The 16,554-nt window shown below is 32.5% G+C and overlaps 3 protein-coding genes across 3 annotated transcripts; all 3 read left to right on the forward strand.

Annotated features, from left to right (window-relative positions):
- Positions 1-5,170: 5,170 nt before the first annotated feature.
- On the forward strand, positions 5,171-9,232 carry LOC123194503 (derlin-1-like). The gene is made up of 7 exons (XM_044607727.1): positions 5,171-5,290; positions 6,036-6,171; positions 7,158-7,231; positions 7,419-7,512; positions 7,883-8,011; positions 8,136-8,296; positions 8,785-9,232. Exons 1-7 carry the CDS (start codon positions 5,274-5,276, stop codon positions 8,903-8,905), a joined length of 732 nt encoding a protein of 243 aa, XP_044463662.1. The 5' UTR covers positions 5,171-5,273; the 3' UTR covers positions 8,906-9,232.
- Positions 9,233-9,337: 105 nt separating this feature from the next.
- On the forward strand, positions 9,338-10,713 carry LOC123194504 (profilin-A-like). The gene is made up of 3 exons (XM_044607728.1): positions 9,338-9,780; positions 9,871-10,008; positions 10,356-10,713. The coding sequence occupies exons 1-3, from the start codon at positions 9,658-9,660 to the stop codon at positions 10,488-10,490; spliced, it is 396 nt and encodes a 131-aa protein (XP_044463663.1). The 5' UTR covers positions 9,338-9,657; the 3' UTR covers positions 10,491-10,713.
- A 3,841-nt stretch (positions 10,714-14,554) lies between these two features.
- On the forward strand, positions 14,555-16,304 carry LOC123194505 (profilin-like). Its single transcript, XM_044607729.1, has 3 exons — positions 14,555-14,778; positions 15,455-15,592; positions 15,893-16,304. Exons 1-3 carry the CDS (start codon positions 14,656-14,658, stop codon positions 16,025-16,027), a joined length of 396 nt encoding a protein of 131 aa, XP_044463664.1. The 5' UTR covers positions 14,555-14,655; the 3' UTR covers positions 16,028-16,304.
- The last annotated feature ends 250 nt before the right edge of the window (positions 16,305-16,554 follow it).

Raw genomic sequence — 16,554 nt, forward strand, 5'->3', positions numbered from 1 at the left:
AACATTGAAATTCTTACCTACCATGGTTATTTTTGAAAGCTTGTCTTTTATAATAGAGATGATATTTTGATACGTAAAATTAGATTTTCAGTTAATTCCTCTTCAAATAAAACAGAGATTCTTTATAAAAATAAGACGAAAATGAGGATGGATAAAAACCCCACAATCGAGGATAAAAGAGAGATAGGGATAAATATATTCTCAATCCCCAATTTGTCATCTTCTTTATATATTTTCTAAATTTTTATATATTAAATTTACTCTTAAAATTTTTGAATTATTTTATATATATCTTAACACATAAAATTGAGATAAGAAGAGAAAAGTATGAGAAATTTTTTTCAAGGGATGAGAAAGGAAAGAAAAGAGAAAAGTCGAGAGGAAAAAGAAAATTTTTCTACGAAAAGAGAATAAAAATTCTTATTCTTCATCGTAATGGAGATAAAACAAAGATTAAAAAAAAAAAATTAGGGATAGAATCAAAAATTAAAATATTTGACCCACATCTTACCGGTTATCATCACTATTTTTTAAGTTAAATCAATCAAAGGAATAATTTATTAAATGATGAGAGTTTTAGTTCAGAGTGAAGGAAGGTATAAAAGTTGACAGGAAGAGGGCGGGACCCTAATTACCATGCACTTATGATCCATGATGAGAGCGTGGGGGACAAGCGTGTAGGCGCACCATCCCTATTGCTTGCCAAAATCTTATTTACAGCATGATGTTGGTTTGTTTCGTTTCTACGCTACCAAATTCGTTGAGTATTCCAGTTCAAAAGGAGGTCAACCCAACCCAACCCATGGACGCTCTCAATTGCCACCTCAATAACATCAAATCATTGTAAGCTCGCCTGCCTTTCCACTTTTGCATATTCCTTTTAACTTTTCCTGTATTTTTTATACTGCCGCAGATAATATTCTTTTTTTAATTTTAAAATTCAAAAAAAAAAAAAAAGTAATTATAATTAAGTAATGAAAGTGATTTTGTGGGTAATGTGGGACAGGTGTTGGTTAATCTGTTGGCCATGTAATTGTAAGCAGGCAATTAGATAGCACGGATACATGCATGCATGACATTGCATGAGATGATCAGTCATACATGCATGCATGTTTTTTTCAGTAATAAGAGAATCTGATCTGGTTTGTCGAACTAATAAACCTTAAAATATATTGATCAAATCCATAACTATTATACTATAGATCTATCAAGAGTTTACCTCGTATGATAATTATTTGATTCTACGTTAATCGGTTCAAGTTTTTTTTCATAAGGGTGTCTTTTTTTATTTATGCATATTTGCATGCATGTTTCTTTTAAGGGTCATTTAGTTCGTAAATAATAAAAAATTACGATAATTTTTTTTTTACTAATAATTATTATTACAAGTAATATAAATGATAATCTAATTACGAATTTTACTTTAAGTATTAAAAAATATCAAAATAATCTTAATTTTATTATAAAAGAAAAAAAACTATTTTCCACCCAAATTTTAGTCCAATCTCAAAGTCACATCTACGGAAGATAAAAAACTCAAACTCCCACCTATGGTCAAACTTCTGTTAATTTTTTCTGTTAAAATGAGGGGTAAAATAGTTATTTTATTGTTTATATTAAAAGTTATAAAGTTTATTACTTTTCACCCCCCTTAGGTTTTAGAAACTAATATTTTACCTTTATCTAAAGTTTTTAAATTTTGAAAAGTAATATTTTCACCCCCAAACCTAGGGTTTCCATATTTTTTAAAATACAACCGCCCCCCATAACTTTCAAAAACAACAATTTCACCCTTACTCTTCAACTTCGTCTTCCGGCGTCGTCTTCGTCCTCTTTCTCTTGGCAGATGGTTGTGGTGCTACGAAGAGATCTTCATCTCCTCGTCGCACTACCCAGATGACGCGAAGACGAAGGACGACGAGTCGTCCTTCGTCTTGTTCTTTCAAATCTGGATGACACTTCATCGTCCAGATATAGGTGAAGAAGGTTTGTCCTTCGTCGTCCTTTGTAGTCAGAGAAGGGAGATTTGTGGAAAGAGTCAGTCATCAGTGGTGGCCGGAGAAGGAAGCAAACCATAAGGGTGAAATCTAAACTTTTCAAACTTTGAGGATGAGTTGAAATATTAGTTTTTAAACTTGGAAAGGGGCAATGATAAAAAATTTAAAGTTCAAAGTTCATAGGTAGAATGATGATTTTACCCTTGTCTCTAACTAAAAATTTAGACGATAGTTTGACTATGGGTGAGAGTTTGAGTTTTTCATCTCTTATAGGTGTGACTTTGAGGTTGGACTAAAATTTTGGTGGAAAATAGTCATTTTCCCTTATTATTTTATATTCTTATTTATTAATTTTTTAATATAAAAAAAAATTATTTTTAATTAATATAAAAAATATTTTATAATAATTACAATTTGATACCGTGCTCAATCAAGTAAATAATTAAATAAAAATGATAATATTAAATTATTACGTCATAGCATATATTTAGGTTAATTAAGGGGGGCATGTTTGTCCAAATGTCCATTAACACAACTCAAGTCAGGACCGTGTGCAATTTGTTCCCTTTCTGTCGTGGTGATCGGGAAATCCGCCGTTTCCAATGTCGTTTTGCATTATGTGTGGGGGACCCGCCGTTTCCAATGTCTGTTTAGTTATAATCATCTTAATTAACTGGCACGGATTTCATTGCAACCCAAACAAAAAAATTGTTATTATGCTTTTTTAGGGAAAATGTCTTATTTTTCACTCAAATTTTAGCCTAAACTCAAACTCAGTCCCACGGGAGATAAAAATCCAAATTTTCACCTATGATCAAACTTTTATTAATTTTTTCTATTAATTATTTTACTGTTTATATTAAAACTTATAATATTTATTACATTTCCCAAGGTTTTAAACACAATATTTTATCTTTACCTAAAGTTTTTAAACTTTAAAAAATAACATTTTCACTTATAATCTAGAGTTTCATAATTTTTAAAACTTAGTCGCCCCCCATAACTTTAAAAAACAACAATTTCACTCATACTCTTCAACTTTATCTTTCGATGTCGTCTCTAACATTCTCCTTCTCTGGGTGCGATGGCGATAGTGTGAAGAAGAGATCTTCATCTCCTTGTCGCACAACTCAGATGACAAAGGACGACGCTTTATCGTCCTTTATCGCTCGTCATTTCGTCTTTCTTCTGTTCTTCCAAATCTAAACGATGCTTCGTCATCAAGATCTAGATGACGCTTCGTCATCCATATCTGGACGATGCTTCGTCGTTCAGATCTGAAAGAAAAAGATTCGTCTTTCATCATCCTTTGTAGCCGGAGAAAGGAGATCAATGGAAAGCATCGATCATCGATAGTGGCCGGAGAAGGAAACAAACCCTAGGGGTGAAATTAAACTTTTTAAACTTTAAGGATGGGTTGAAGTATTAATTTTTAAAATCTAGAAAGGAGAATGATAAAATTTTGAAGTTATAAAAGTTTATAGATAAAATGATAATTTTATCCCTGTCTCTAACTAAAAATTTGGATAACAATTTGATCATGGATAAGAGTTTAAGTTTTTCATCTCCCGTGGGTGTAACTAAAAGTCCTTTTCCCTGCTTATTTTAATAACAAATTAACAATAATCACGGTTTAGGATGGGGCCGCCTACACCATGCCATCAAATCATCGATCAGGATCTGGGAGTACTGCAGATGATTAGTGAATAAAATGTACGACTAGCAATGCACTAAATATTGTCACTCTCACTTCCTATAATTTTCAGGAAAAAAATAACTTTTTTCAATTAGAATTTCAGGGCACCCAAAACCCAACTCATTATAAACCACTCTCCCGATTCAATTCGATTTTATAGTTATTAGATGTGACAAACGGGCTAATTAGGGCAAGTATACTTCAAATCAAAACATGCATAGATAAAACAGATATTTACCAAAATAGATTGATTTATATAAATAAAAAAAATACATAAATTCATATATAATTTTATAGATACTATTAAACCTGTTAATTACTTGTCCAGTAATTCTCATATACAAATTTTATGTAAGAGTTCGATGTTGCTAAGTAGGTGCATTCATATTGGAGTTTTATTATTATTATTTTTTTATGTAGAGGCTAAGTAGGTGCAATCAAAATATGTAGTTACCATCACTGCTATTGGATTTTAATTTTGATTTTTTTTTTACATTAAATTATTATGTTTCTATTTGTCAAATATAATATATAATTATCGTTATTATAATTCATGTTCATAATTTTGTCAAGGGCATCAACTATTGATTGATATAATGAGTAATGGACGGTATCACCATGAATTCTTGAAACTTTGACCTTGACGATTTCATTTGAGATTGAGAAAGTATTAGTAAAAAATTTTAGAAACAAAAACAACCACCTCTATACTTAAAAGCAATCGCTACCAACTCAACTGCTCCCTCTAACATTGCTCCCACAATGTCGATTGAGGGTAAGGGAGAAAGTCTATCCGTCACCGCACATGCCGTTAATCAATTGGAGTAATTGAGTAATTGCATTTCAATTTGAACTATAGATATCATGGGAAGTGACTCCATGATAATAGCAATAGACTAAGTGAGCCTATTGTTGAAGAAAAGTTTACTTATTTGTATGCAATAAAGAAACACGCCTACAATAAAGAGTTCTATTTTTTGTCTAAGTAAATAGAAAAAGAACAGAAGAGAATCATTAAACATTCTTTATATAAGTTTGACTAAAGAGGAGTTTCATGCACACATCATTTATTAATTAGCATCATAATCCATTTTCATTCAGCACGCTCACATAATTTTGGGCTCTATACTTTTATTTATTGAAAATGAAAGTTAAAAAAATAAGGGTGCAAACGAATCTAATTAAGTCAAGTATTGTTAGACTCAAGTTCAAGCTCAAGATTGAAAATGAGAACGCAAGCATAATTAGAGAAATTACAAGTAAATCCTATAATTTTTTATTCACCAATAACCTTTAATATTCAAAATTAAAAAAAAAAAAGATTTTGGGTATTCCGGTTGTTGTGTCCTTGGAAAGTATAGGGGTTGATTCAGAAAGGCCTAAGCTCATAGTTGTAGCCAAATGGCCCAACTAGCGAACGACAAAAAGCTTACAATGTCAAGGCCCAAAGTTCGGTCACATTGGTTCACAACGCAACAAATATACAGAACCTTCCGGTTGGTTTCTTTGTAAGCCACCAACATTTAACAACCGGTTTTCAACTCCTGGGTAAAAGAACTTTCAGGCTTCCTGGATCTGCAATGTCTACACCTGCTGAGTACTACTCTTTTCTCCCTCTCTCCTTATGCATACTACTGACTTGGGTCTTTATTTTGTAGTTCAATTTTCTTCAAAATTCACTTCTACTCTTGTTTATATGTTGCTAATTCATTGCTTTATTTAATGCTGAAGTTCAAGCATGGTTTATGGTATTTGACTTTATAGGTTTGTAATTGAGGGATCGCCGATTCAAACTCAAGCGTTGTTATTGTATTATGTAGTTAATTTTAAGACTTAAAACCAACTTGGCAACATAGACGTAGTCAAGGGTTTTTTATCTTCACACTGCAGCTTCTTTTTTGTGTGTGTGTGTGTGTTTGTCTTTACAATTTACATATGCAAGACAAAGTAAAGCGTTGCAGTTGTTAGATTTTAGTTTGCGGAGTGGCAGACAAGCTGACGAAGCTGGATTCCTGTATGCAAAAATTTTAGTGAATTTGTGATTTTTTGCTTGCTTCAATGTTATTGCAAACCCGAAGGTACAAAAAAGAGATGACTAAAACTAAGAAAATAACATGATGATCAAACAAGATAGCCTGCTGTGGTGTAGAATCTCAATTATAATGATGTTAACCTTTAGTTCAATGCTTTACTTGCCTGACAGTATATGAAATAGCAGAGCTCTTGCTTTTTGCTTTCTATGCTACTTGAGTTCATAGTTTGGGTTTCTTTGTTTTAAGAATTGAAATAGTTTCAGTGGCATTTTTTTATTAATCTAATCCTTATTGTTCTTCCCTTTTCAGATTCTATAACTCTCTTCCACCAATATGCAAGGCCTATGGGACATTGTGCCTTGCAGTCACTACAGTTTGTCAGCTTGGATTATTGAATCCTGATCATCTTCTATTAGACTATAAGCTAGTCTTTTCACATCTTCAGGTTTGGGTTCTATTTTTTATCTGGATCACAAACCCACCCTGAGCTAGCCGTTGAAATAACAAGAAAAAAAATCACGATTTCTAAAGTTTATGTTCCAGCAATTTTAACAAAGCATGTTTGTACAGATGTTGATGGATTTGTCTTTTATGATGCTTCAGTTTTTTGTTTTTATAAATATTCTTGGAAGATGGTTTAGCTTACATGGATTTTTGAATATCATGTCTTTCGTGTGTTGAGCTGGTTCTTAGAAGAATAAATGGCCAGATTGTGCCTGGGAAGATGGTTTAGCTTTCATGAATTTGAGTGTCATGTCTCTTGTGTTTTGAGCTGGTTCTTAAAAGAATAAATAGCCAGATTGTGTTTGAAATATGCTTATGTTCAGTGTATATGGGTTGAAGAATAGCTTGCACCAATCTGATAGATCTAACTAGCATAAGCATAACAAATAATTACACACTTACAATTTGACAGTTTAAAAATGAAGGATGTGCTTACTTCACTTACTTGAGCTGTAAAACTCTTTGTTTGTGGAGGGATGCTGTCAAATTTCTACAAATTTCTTTAGTGGGAGTTCAAGTCAAAATTTTATTTTTGAGTATGAGACTTGGTTCCTAAGTGTATAACTGGGCACTAGATATGTGTTTTCCATAGTATCTGTATGGATGACTGCTAGAAATTTGTTTTTCACATGTTGATGTATGTACCTGAAATAATCTGCAAACCAATCTGATCCCTTTTTGAGATTTGTCAAATGCCACTTAACATATACCGTCCCATCTCCCTCCCTCATGTGCTGCGCACATGCACACACACAAAATTATGGATCCACAGTCTCTTAACATACCTGCAAATTTGCACTATCATGGATTGACTTTATTGGTATCTTCTTCTGGAGTTTGGTATGAGCTTTCAGTTAACGATAACATTTTTGTTTCTTTCTCAACTATCCTGTAGAGTTTCTTATTCTATTTGACTTGCAATCATAGGTGTGGAGGCTGTTTACAAATTTCTTTTTCCTTGGATTTTTCTCAATCAATTTTGGGATCAGGCTTTTAATGATGTAAGTAATATGTCTTCAAAATTCTCAATTTGGAGCATCAAAATAGTTTGATTTATTGTTCGATTCATGTGGCTTTCCACTTTGACAACCACCTGGTAATCTGATACCATTTGTGTGGATTTTTCATTTTTCTTTTATTTCTTCTCCTTGGCATTAACTGGTGTGGTAATTCTTAATAAATTTACAGAGTGAGATATGGAGTTAGCTTAGAGAGGGGACCGTTCGACAGACGTACAGCAGACTTTTTGTGGATGATGATATTTGGAGGCTTGTCTTTGCTGGTGAGTGCGATCATTTTGTTCAGCTTTCTGATTTACATGGTATTTTTCCTTAAAGATGATTCACTGTGCAGATGACTTACTAGCTAAGTGGCTCAAGCTCATATAAGCTGGAGAGTCTTGAGATTTTGGTTCTAAAGCGAAAAATGCAAATGCCCTTCTTCAAAAAAAATAATAATAATAACAGAAAATTGGAATAATTCTGTTGACTTTTCTGATCTTCTGTGTTTGGTGTGAAAATTTTAATCATATGGTGACTGTAGTTATAATGATCACCTCTTTGTGTTACTTTGTACTTATAAATTCTGAGCATCTTTGATTATTTTGCTTCTCTAACGTTGTTGTTTGGTGGTACTTGTCTTCTGGATTCAAGGTGTTGTCAGCCATCCCCATATTTCGGTCATTCCTTTTAGGGACATCCCTGGTTTTTATGCTTCTCTATCTGTGGGGTAGAGAATTTCCGAATGCCCAAATTAATATCTATGGCCTCGTGAAACTTAAGGTATGTGGGCTATAGTTTTGAGAGAGGATGTGATAAGGTGGTTTCTTGTATTTGTTTTATGAGCTAGCTTGGGCTCCTTACTTTCCTAAAGTGTGTCATTTTCATTCTTCTTTTTAACTTGTAGGGATTTTATCTACCATGGGCAATGCTGGTTTTGGATATTGTTTTCGGTTCACCTCTGATAACAGACCTCCTAGGAATCATAGCAGGTCATCTATATTACTTTTTGACAGTGTTGCATCCACTTGCCACTGGAAAGAACTTATTGAAGACTCCGAAATGGGTGTATCCTTTGCTTGGTTTCTTTGTGTGAAAACCTATGCAGTTTGGATTATTATTTAGCATATGGTGCTGAATGTGAAACCATCATGAAACTCATCTTCTCTCTCACATACCGCAAACAGCCCACACACACAATTATATCAATCTTAGTCTGTTTTCTTCTAATCCTTCTCCACTGTATGAGGGAATTATTGCAGTCATGGACTTCGGATACACACACATACAGTATGTCATCCCTAATCAGTTTCCAGCTCATCTTTCCACTGCACTACCAAAATCCTTTCTGTCATTCATGCATTATCTTGTCTTATTGTATTATTACAAGTTACTTTCCTGTTCATAGTGAGACTTTGAACAAGCAGCACTTTAACCCTTATTTTTTCCCATGGTTATTAATTTATAATAATCTCATAATGCTCTCTGTAAAGTTAAGAATGAACTCGGTAGTGCATATTTTTCGTTGATTGCTGCTGTTTCTTAACTTTTATTAGACATAAACTTGTTGCAAGGTGGAGAATTGGAGCCCCATCCATCAACCGTGATCAGTCTACTGCCCAGCCGGAAAGGACAACTGGTGCTTTCAGGGGAAGATCATACAGACTTAATGGATAATAACAATGGTTGATACTGTCAGAAATCGCATAGTGAACCAGAATGTTGACATGTTATTGCAACTTGCTCACCACTTTTTCAAGATGATCCCACTTACAAAGGGAGCATATTTTTGAAAGAAAAAGAGCTGACAATTAAAACCACTAGGGATAATTTATTGTTTTATGGTTTCATTAAAAATTTCTGATTATTCTGTTGTGTTTTCTCAAGACTTTCCTTGTAGAAACATAGCAAAAACACCATGTCCAATTTGGCATTGAATTTATATTCTGTGGGTTGATTTTTCTTTGGCAATAACATAAGTTGGAAGTATTCATTTTTTTATAACATTGATGTATGATATATTATAAACCAATAAAATTATGTACACTTATTTTGTGTATGCAAATGGGTATATATTTTCTGTGTATCATCAATATCAAGTGATTGATGAGTCTGATTAAAGAAGAATTTTAAAATATATGGTATTAATAAATGAATGAGGTTTTAAATTTTGTGGTTTGACCGTGGGTAATTCTGGGGACATAATGGTTGATTTAGCAGAAAGTGTGGATTGTGGAACACGTAAGAGAGTAGAATGCGGAGGTGAATGGCATTGGCACTTCTTAAGTAGAGCTTAACGGACGCCTATTATTCCATAAATTACCCTTAATCCTCGACCTCTTTGTATTTCAAGTAACTAAATCCAAACCAAATCAAATCTCGTTTCCATTCCATTCCAAAATTAAACCAAACAAACATTCGTTGAGAAAATGTCGTGGCAAACATACGTAGATGAGCATTTGATGTGTGACATCGAAGGCCAGCACCTCACTGCAGCTGCTATCATTGGCCTTGACGGTAGTGTCTGGGCTCAGAGCTCTTCCTTTCCTAAGGTATTACTGATGCTCTTTTCATGACTGAAATTTTGCTGTGGTTCATAACCAGATTTGGTAAACAGGGGGGTTTTGTATTGGTGTTTGCAGTGCAAGCCTGACGAAATCACAAATATCAACAAAGATTTCGAGAACCCAGGTCACCTTGCTCCGACTGGGTTATTTCTAGGGGAGACAAAGTACATGGTAATCCAGGGAGAACCCGGAGCTGTCATTCGTGGAAAGAAGGTGATATATGTTTTTATATCTTTCTCAAAAGTTTACACCCATAAATTCTCTGGAAACCTGAAACTTTGAATTTCCAGTAGCAGATTCTCTCAAAGTTTTTCAAGAGCTCTCTGTATTTTCTTAGTCTAGTGTAGGGGCAGTAAATCATATTTTCTTTGGTCAAGGCGTCTCTGAATTGGTGGGTGATGATATTGAGTAAATAAACTTTATTATACATAACCATTTTGAATACATAAATCGGTATGATAAAATATTACTTTTATCTTTAATTTAAAATTGATATCAAATATTTGTCTATTTGTGTACTCAAAATAATAACACATAATCTCATTTATTTGGTGTGGCAGGGATCTGGAGGAGTCACCATTAAGAAGACAGGTCAAGCTCTGGTTTTTGGGATCTATGAAGAGCCTGTGACCCCGGGGCAGTGCAACATGATTGTGGAAAGGTTGGGAGATTACCTCATTGATCAGGGTCTCTAGACATTGCGCTATCAGTCAATTATTCTAGCATTTCTTTTCAGATTACCCTTTTTTTCCTTTCAAATTTTATGGACTTTGTGGTTCCAAGTTTGCATCTTCTCTTTAAAAGCCTAGGTTTGATGATGCAGAGAAAAACCATGTCAGGGCTAAATGATTGTTTGGTGTTTGGTTGTCTTGTTTTTGAGTTGAATTTACCTCTGATTATGAAATATTTTTTAAAATATATTTTGGCTTATTATTTTCTTTTTTTTATCAATTGGTTGATTTTGATATACAATTCTTACCTCCGATGTTATCTGCTACATTACCAATTACCAATCCTTTACTTCACAAACCCAATGGGTATTAACAGAAAATACATTACATGAGTAATCAAATTATCCCAAACCGAACACCCGCACTCTTTGTGTAATAAATAGTACAAAATTATCAGCTGTGTTGTATTAACTTTTCCATAGTTTCCTGATGTCAACCTCAGAAAGATTGTCTGCCCTCATTGCGGTAACAAAACTTGGTTGGTTCTAATTTACAAGAATCTTACCTCAGGAGCTCCTGCTATTGAGAATACAAGAGGGATATTAAGTTGAACGAAGTACAAAATCTAGAAAACTCACAACAGCTTAAATAGAATTTAAATTTAAATCCAATTTATTACAACAATGAGGTCCATGTCCATGTCCATGGTCTGGATGATCAACCTGCATAGAAAGCGACACTAGAGAAAAAACAAGTTATCACATCCATTAGGTAACACTTGTTTTAAAATAGAAAGTTGATTGTATCATCACATAAATCAGCTCTTATATTCCATTCAAAAAGTTTTTATATTACTAAATATTATTAAATTCTACTGTTTTTTTTATAGATGGCCAAAAGACTTGCTCCCACCCAAGGTATAGTGAAACCCAAACGGCTCTCTCTAATTTTCAAAAATTCAAATACCCACTTATAAGTAAAATTCTTTTAAAAAACTCAGTTAAAGTTATGGATAAAACCATTATTTAACAAAAAAAATTTTAAAACATAAAATTCATTATATTTTTTTCCCTACATTTTAAAAACTAACAATCTTATCTATGTTTAAAGTTTTCAAACTTAAGTATTCCTCCCCCTCCCAAAAAAAACCAATAGACATTGTTGGGAGGAAGAAAAACCAATCGTCGTTTGTCGAAAATGATGGTCAGAGTGGGAAGAAAGAAAACCCCAATTTGAAAATTTTAGATAGAGATAAAGTTGTTAGTTTTTAAAACTTAGAATGACAAAATAATAAATTTTATGTTTTTTTGAATTTTTGTTAAATAATAATTTTACCTTTAACTTTATCTGATTTTTTTTTAATATAATTATATTCATAGGTAAATATTTAGATTTTAAAAAAATGAAAGGTTACTTGGGGTTTCCCTCTACCTTGGGTGGGAACATATCTTGTGGCTTTTTGAGATTGATATTTTGGATTAAGGGCTGAATTGGTTGGGCAAAATAGGAATACGGATTTTGTTAAAAAAAAAAAAATAAAGCAAGAGATGAGAAAGTGGTGGGCCTAAACAACTCATTACAGAAAGATCCATGGCTGGAAAGTGATCGCCAGCGAATCCCCTCTCAGTTTTGCCTCTTTTAAAAAAACAAAAAAACAGCAAAAGATAAAGCTTGATATTGATTAAGAGAGATTTGAGAGACCGTTTCTCTTATCTTTATCCTTTATTTTAAATGTAAGGATATGAGGGATAAATTGTGTTTTTTACAATGCCTGATTTATAAAACCACCCTGACTATCTTAAAAAGAACAAGTAACACCCTGAGTTTCAGAAACTATCAATGTTACACCAAATTTTAAATTTCCAAAATTAAAATTTAACAGTCTTCTTTTGGTTTATCTTTTTTTCCTTCAAACTATGTTTTTCCTATTGAGTGCTGCTTTTGTGTTCTTTTGCTTCCATTTTTTTTTTTTTTTTTTGTCTTTCACTTTTTTTATTTGGTCAAATTGTACAGGGGTGTCCTTTTGGGTTTGTTTCACTGATATTTGGAGCACGATGAAGATGGAATGGCTTAATTCTGTGAACGAAGAATGAAGGGTAAAATGGAGACAATGATTTTGTTAATATTAATATTTTTGGGACTATAAGGAATTTGTTGTTTCACTCATTATTATAATAAAGAATCTTAAGAATATATAAGGTTTTTCACAAGTCAAAACTAGTCAAAAGGTAGAATTTTGACAGTTTCCAAATTTTAGAGTACCACTTTGTTATTTAAAGATATTTAATCAGTCTTCCCAAATCATAATTTTACTGGTTTCAATTCATTTTTGGCTGAATGAAAATCTGCACCCAAATTTTAATGAAATAATTCATTTTCTTATTTTCGTTAATAAAATTTGTTAACTTTGGATAAAATTTGTAAAAACCAAAAATATTATGTCTTTTATTGAAATTAGATAATAATTTTCTCCAAAAAAATTTATATAATATTTATAAAAATTAACCCTAAATCCTCTTAATTTTTTATAAAAATAATAATTATAAAAATTAAGAAATTAAAAGACCATGACAATATTAAAATTTTGATCTTATTTGTCAATGATTGTTTCTCTCTTAATAAGTTTTTTAATTATATTTTTCGTCATTATGTTGAAATTGATGTTGGTGGCCAAGAAATGAAAAGGATAAAAAAGAAGAGAGGGAGAAAAAAATATAAAATATTTATGATAAAAATGTAACTTATGGTGAATATTTTTATTTAGCTAAAATTTGGGTGGAAAATAGTGATTTGGCCTTTATTTTATTTCTTTTGTTTTCGTACTCACATTTTTATTCAGGAGGTTTATTTCATTTTATAGAAAAAAAAATACTTACAACTTATCAAAAACTCTATTAGAAACATTAAAATAGAAGAAAAACCCTGGGAAATTTATCAAAACTCCTACAACAAAAAATGTTTAATATTTTAAGAGTTAAAAATAAATGCATTCAAATAAATAAAAAAATAAAGGCTTATTATGTAATTATAATAAATAGTACAGTTTTGTTAAGTAAATTAATGGTCTGTAATAAATATTTTAAAGGCTAAAGAATTATTTCCCACCCAAGTTTTAGTCAAATTTCAAGAACATACTCACGGTATTTCAAAAATCTAAATATCCACTCATAGGTTAATTTCTGGTAGAATTTTCTGTTAAAGATAAGAGTAAAATCATCATTTTATCAAAACTCTAAAAACTTACAAAATTTATGTTATTTTCTTTTTTTAGTTTAGAAAATTAACACATTTTTCAAGATTAAATTTTAAAAAATTCACTTTTCTCCTCTAGAGTTTCAAAATGTTGCTTTCATTTTCCAGTGACCAACTTTGCCTGAGCTATCTTCTTCCTCCATTGTTGATGATGGACATTTACTCCTCACTCATGCAATCCGGCATCCTTCGACAGTTGAGACCACAAATTCTTCATTATCTAGAAGACCCATAGGACAACAAAGACTGGATTTGATTTTTTTTCTAGAGACAAAGCTCATCAACCAGATTGTCAAAGATCACAAGATTGTGTTAGTTCGTCGTTGTCATTGTCAAGGAAGAAGATGGTTTGGCCAAAGTCAATCGTTGAAAAATGGGAGGAAGATTTTGAAATCTTAGGAGAAAAAACAAATTTTTCAAAACTAGAGAAAAAGTAATTTTTTCAAAACTTACTCATACAATAAAATTATTAGTTTTTTTAAACAATGAGACGAAATGATATAAATTTTGTAAGGTTTCAAAGTTTAGTGATAAAATAATGATTTTATCTTTACCTTAAATAAAAGTTAGCTAATAGATTAGTATTTAAGTTTTTTAAATGTTGCTCGTATGTTTTTTATAACGGAGAAAAAATTGGACGGAAATAGTCTTTTGGCCTCCTTTAAAATTAATATTACCATATTAAATTATTAATTGTAATTGTAACTGAAATTGGGCTATCCAGATTCATAAATAAATGATAATTCAGTCGAAAAAAAAATGATTGGAATAACACGTGGCAAATGAAGAAAAATAGATTTTTTTATTATATTTATTTTAAATAATAGTGTAGATCTGGTTGTTTCAGCGCTATATCTCTGTGCTGTGCGGCGTCTCATTGATCAGCCAGCCACCCACAACTTGTAAAAGAAATCTAGGAGACTCTAATAATAAGGAGATGTCGTGGCAAGCTTATGTCGATGACCATCTGATGTGCGAAATTGATGGCAACCGTCTCACTGCTGCAGCTATCCTCGGCCAGGACGGCAGCGTTTGGGCCCAGAGCGCTAACTTTCCTCAGGTTTATTCTTTTTACAGTTTGAAATTTCGATTTTTCTGACCTTATTTACTTTTTGTTGAGTTGATCTGTTTTGGTTTCCTGTTTGTGTTTACTGATCTATGTTGACTTTGGTATTTATTGGCTTCCTAGTGTTAGGTATTGGTGATTTGAGATTAGGATTTGTTTGAGGTCAACTGACTATGATGTTTGCCGGTTTAATCAACATGGTTCTTTTTTACCGCATGTCTTTATTTCTGAATAGGTTGTGCTGGCTTTCTTTGTGCTTCTCTTTCTTGTGTGTTGATTTAGTTCTGGAGGATGAGGCTTTTTATCTTCCTTGTTTGAAGGTTATAAAATGGATTCAGATCTTACCTGTTGCACATGATAATTATTTGAAACGACGAGGAAATAAAATTGCACTTGATTGGTCAGTTTATTTGTTTCTTGGTCTCTCTCTCGCGCCTACTTTGGGGGGAAAAAAGAGGGCTACCTCATACCTGTATGAGGATCTCTGCAATGTGTTCTACTGCTTTTGATCGTAACCATTGCTTATTGTTTTGTTTGGGTTTTTAAAGCTTGCTTTTGAGGGTCCAAAGGGCCTCAAAATAGCTAATACTGAATCATATTCTCAAAATACTTTGCATGTTGTTTTCATATCTACCCATTACTTACTCTTTTTGTTTTGATCTTGTTATAGTTAAAGCCTGAAGAAGTTACTGGCATCAACAATGACTTCAATGAACCCGGTTCACTTGCACCAACTGGGCTATATCTTGGTGGGACAAAGTATATGGTGATCCAAGGGGAGCCAGGAGCTGCCATTCGAGGAAAGAAGGTAGTGAAACTTATATATGATCTTTTTTTTTCCTTTGTTCATAATGCATCTGAGGGCCTTAATCTGCGGTTGCAAGTTATTTATAAAACAACCAAATGAGTGAATTTTGATTATTGAATAATTAGCTCATGCCTTACATGGACCAGGCCTGCAAGTACTATAATCTAGATTTTGACTTAGACGGTTTGGTCAAGAAGTGATCCTTTCTCAACTGATACTGTTATGTTGGAAAGTTAAGCAGCCTCTTACATTTGTTTTTGTTTCATTGCTTACTGTTGACAAGTTTCACTTCAATTTCAGGGACCTGGTGGTGTTACTGTCAAAAAGACCAATATGGGATTAGTCATTGGTATCTATGATGAACCAATGACTCCTGGACAGTGCAACATGATTGTCGAGAGGCTTGGTGATTATCTTGTGGATCAAGGTCTTTAGTTTATTTGTATGTCTGTTATTTGTTTCAATTCTTCATGGTTTCTCTACAAACTTGCATCTTCTGAGCTGCAATGTAATAATATTTAGATATCTCAAAGTCATGGGGGGTCTGTGTGGAAAGAAAAAGTTTGGTGCCTGTGAAATTGATGAATATGATGCCTTACTTTGATGTATTATTGTCGTTGTCAAGTGAGTTACCTTACGAACGTTATAGTGGAACATATCTAAAGGATGTGTTGATTTGATTGTTATAAAAATTTAAGTATTCTTGTTTTCTCTATGCATTTATCTTGTTCCTTGGAATATGTTTTCCATTAAAGGGTGTTTAATTTTTTATTTCAATTTAATATTCTGACATTTAAATGAATGGTTAAGATATATATAGATTGTAATATTAACCAATCTTTGTAATTTATTTGTACAACCCAATGTAACATGATTGAGTGATATGATTGTTGGGTTAAGCAAAGCGTCTCTCAGTGGGTTCAAACCCTCAGTGTTCTTAGGAAAATGAAGATTGAGGAAAT

Source organism: Mangifera indica, chromosome 13, assembly GCF_011075055.1.
Source record: "Mangifera indica cultivar Alphonso chromosome 13, CATAS_Mindica_2.1, whole genome shotgun sequence".
Classification (NCBI taxonomy): domain Eukaryota; kingdom Viridiplantae; phylum Streptophyta; class Magnoliopsida; order Sapindales; family Anacardiaceae; genus Mangifera; species Mangifera indica.

What these genes read in the sequence shown, in the direction of transcription:
- LOC123194505 (XM_044607729.1), top strand. Translation starts at nt 14,656, where the DNA reads ATGTCGTGGCAAGCTTATGTCGATGACCATCTGATGTGCGAAATTGAT. An exon ending in AGAGCGCTAACTTTCCTCAG is followed by an intron (nt 14,779 to 15,454) that starts GTTTATTCTTTT and finishes ATCTTGTTATAG; the next exon opens with TTAAAGCCTGAAGAAGTTAC. An exon ending in CTGCCATTCGAGGAAAGAAG is followed by an intron (nt 15,593 to 15,892) that starts GTAGTGAAACTT and finishes CTTCAATTTCAG; the next exon opens with GGACCTGGTGGTGTTACTGT.
- LOC123194504 (XM_044607728.1), top strand. Translation starts at nt 9,658, where the DNA reads ATGTCGTGGCAAACATACGTAGATGAGCATTTGATGTGTGACATCGAA. An exon ending in AGAGCTCTTCCTTTCCTAAG is followed by an intron (nt 9,781 to 9,870) that starts GTATTACTGATG and finishes TGGTGTTTGCAG; the next exon opens with TGCAAGCCTGACGAAATCAC. An exon ending in CTGTCATTCGTGGAAAGAAG is followed by an intron (nt 10,009 to 10,355) that starts GTGATATATGTT and finishes TTGGTGTGGCAG; the next exon opens with GGATCTGGAGGAGTCACCAT.
- LOC123194503 (XM_044607727.1), top strand. An exon ending in GGGATCAGGCTTTTAATGAT is followed by an intron (nt 7,232 to 7,418) that starts GTAAGTAATATG and finishes ATAAATTTACAG; the next exon opens with AGTGAGATATGGAGTTAGCT. An exon ending in TTGGAGGCTTGTCTTTGCTG is followed by an intron (nt 7,513 to 7,882) that starts GTGAGTGCGATC and finishes TCTGGATTCAAG; the next exon opens with GTGTTGTCAGCCATCCCCAT.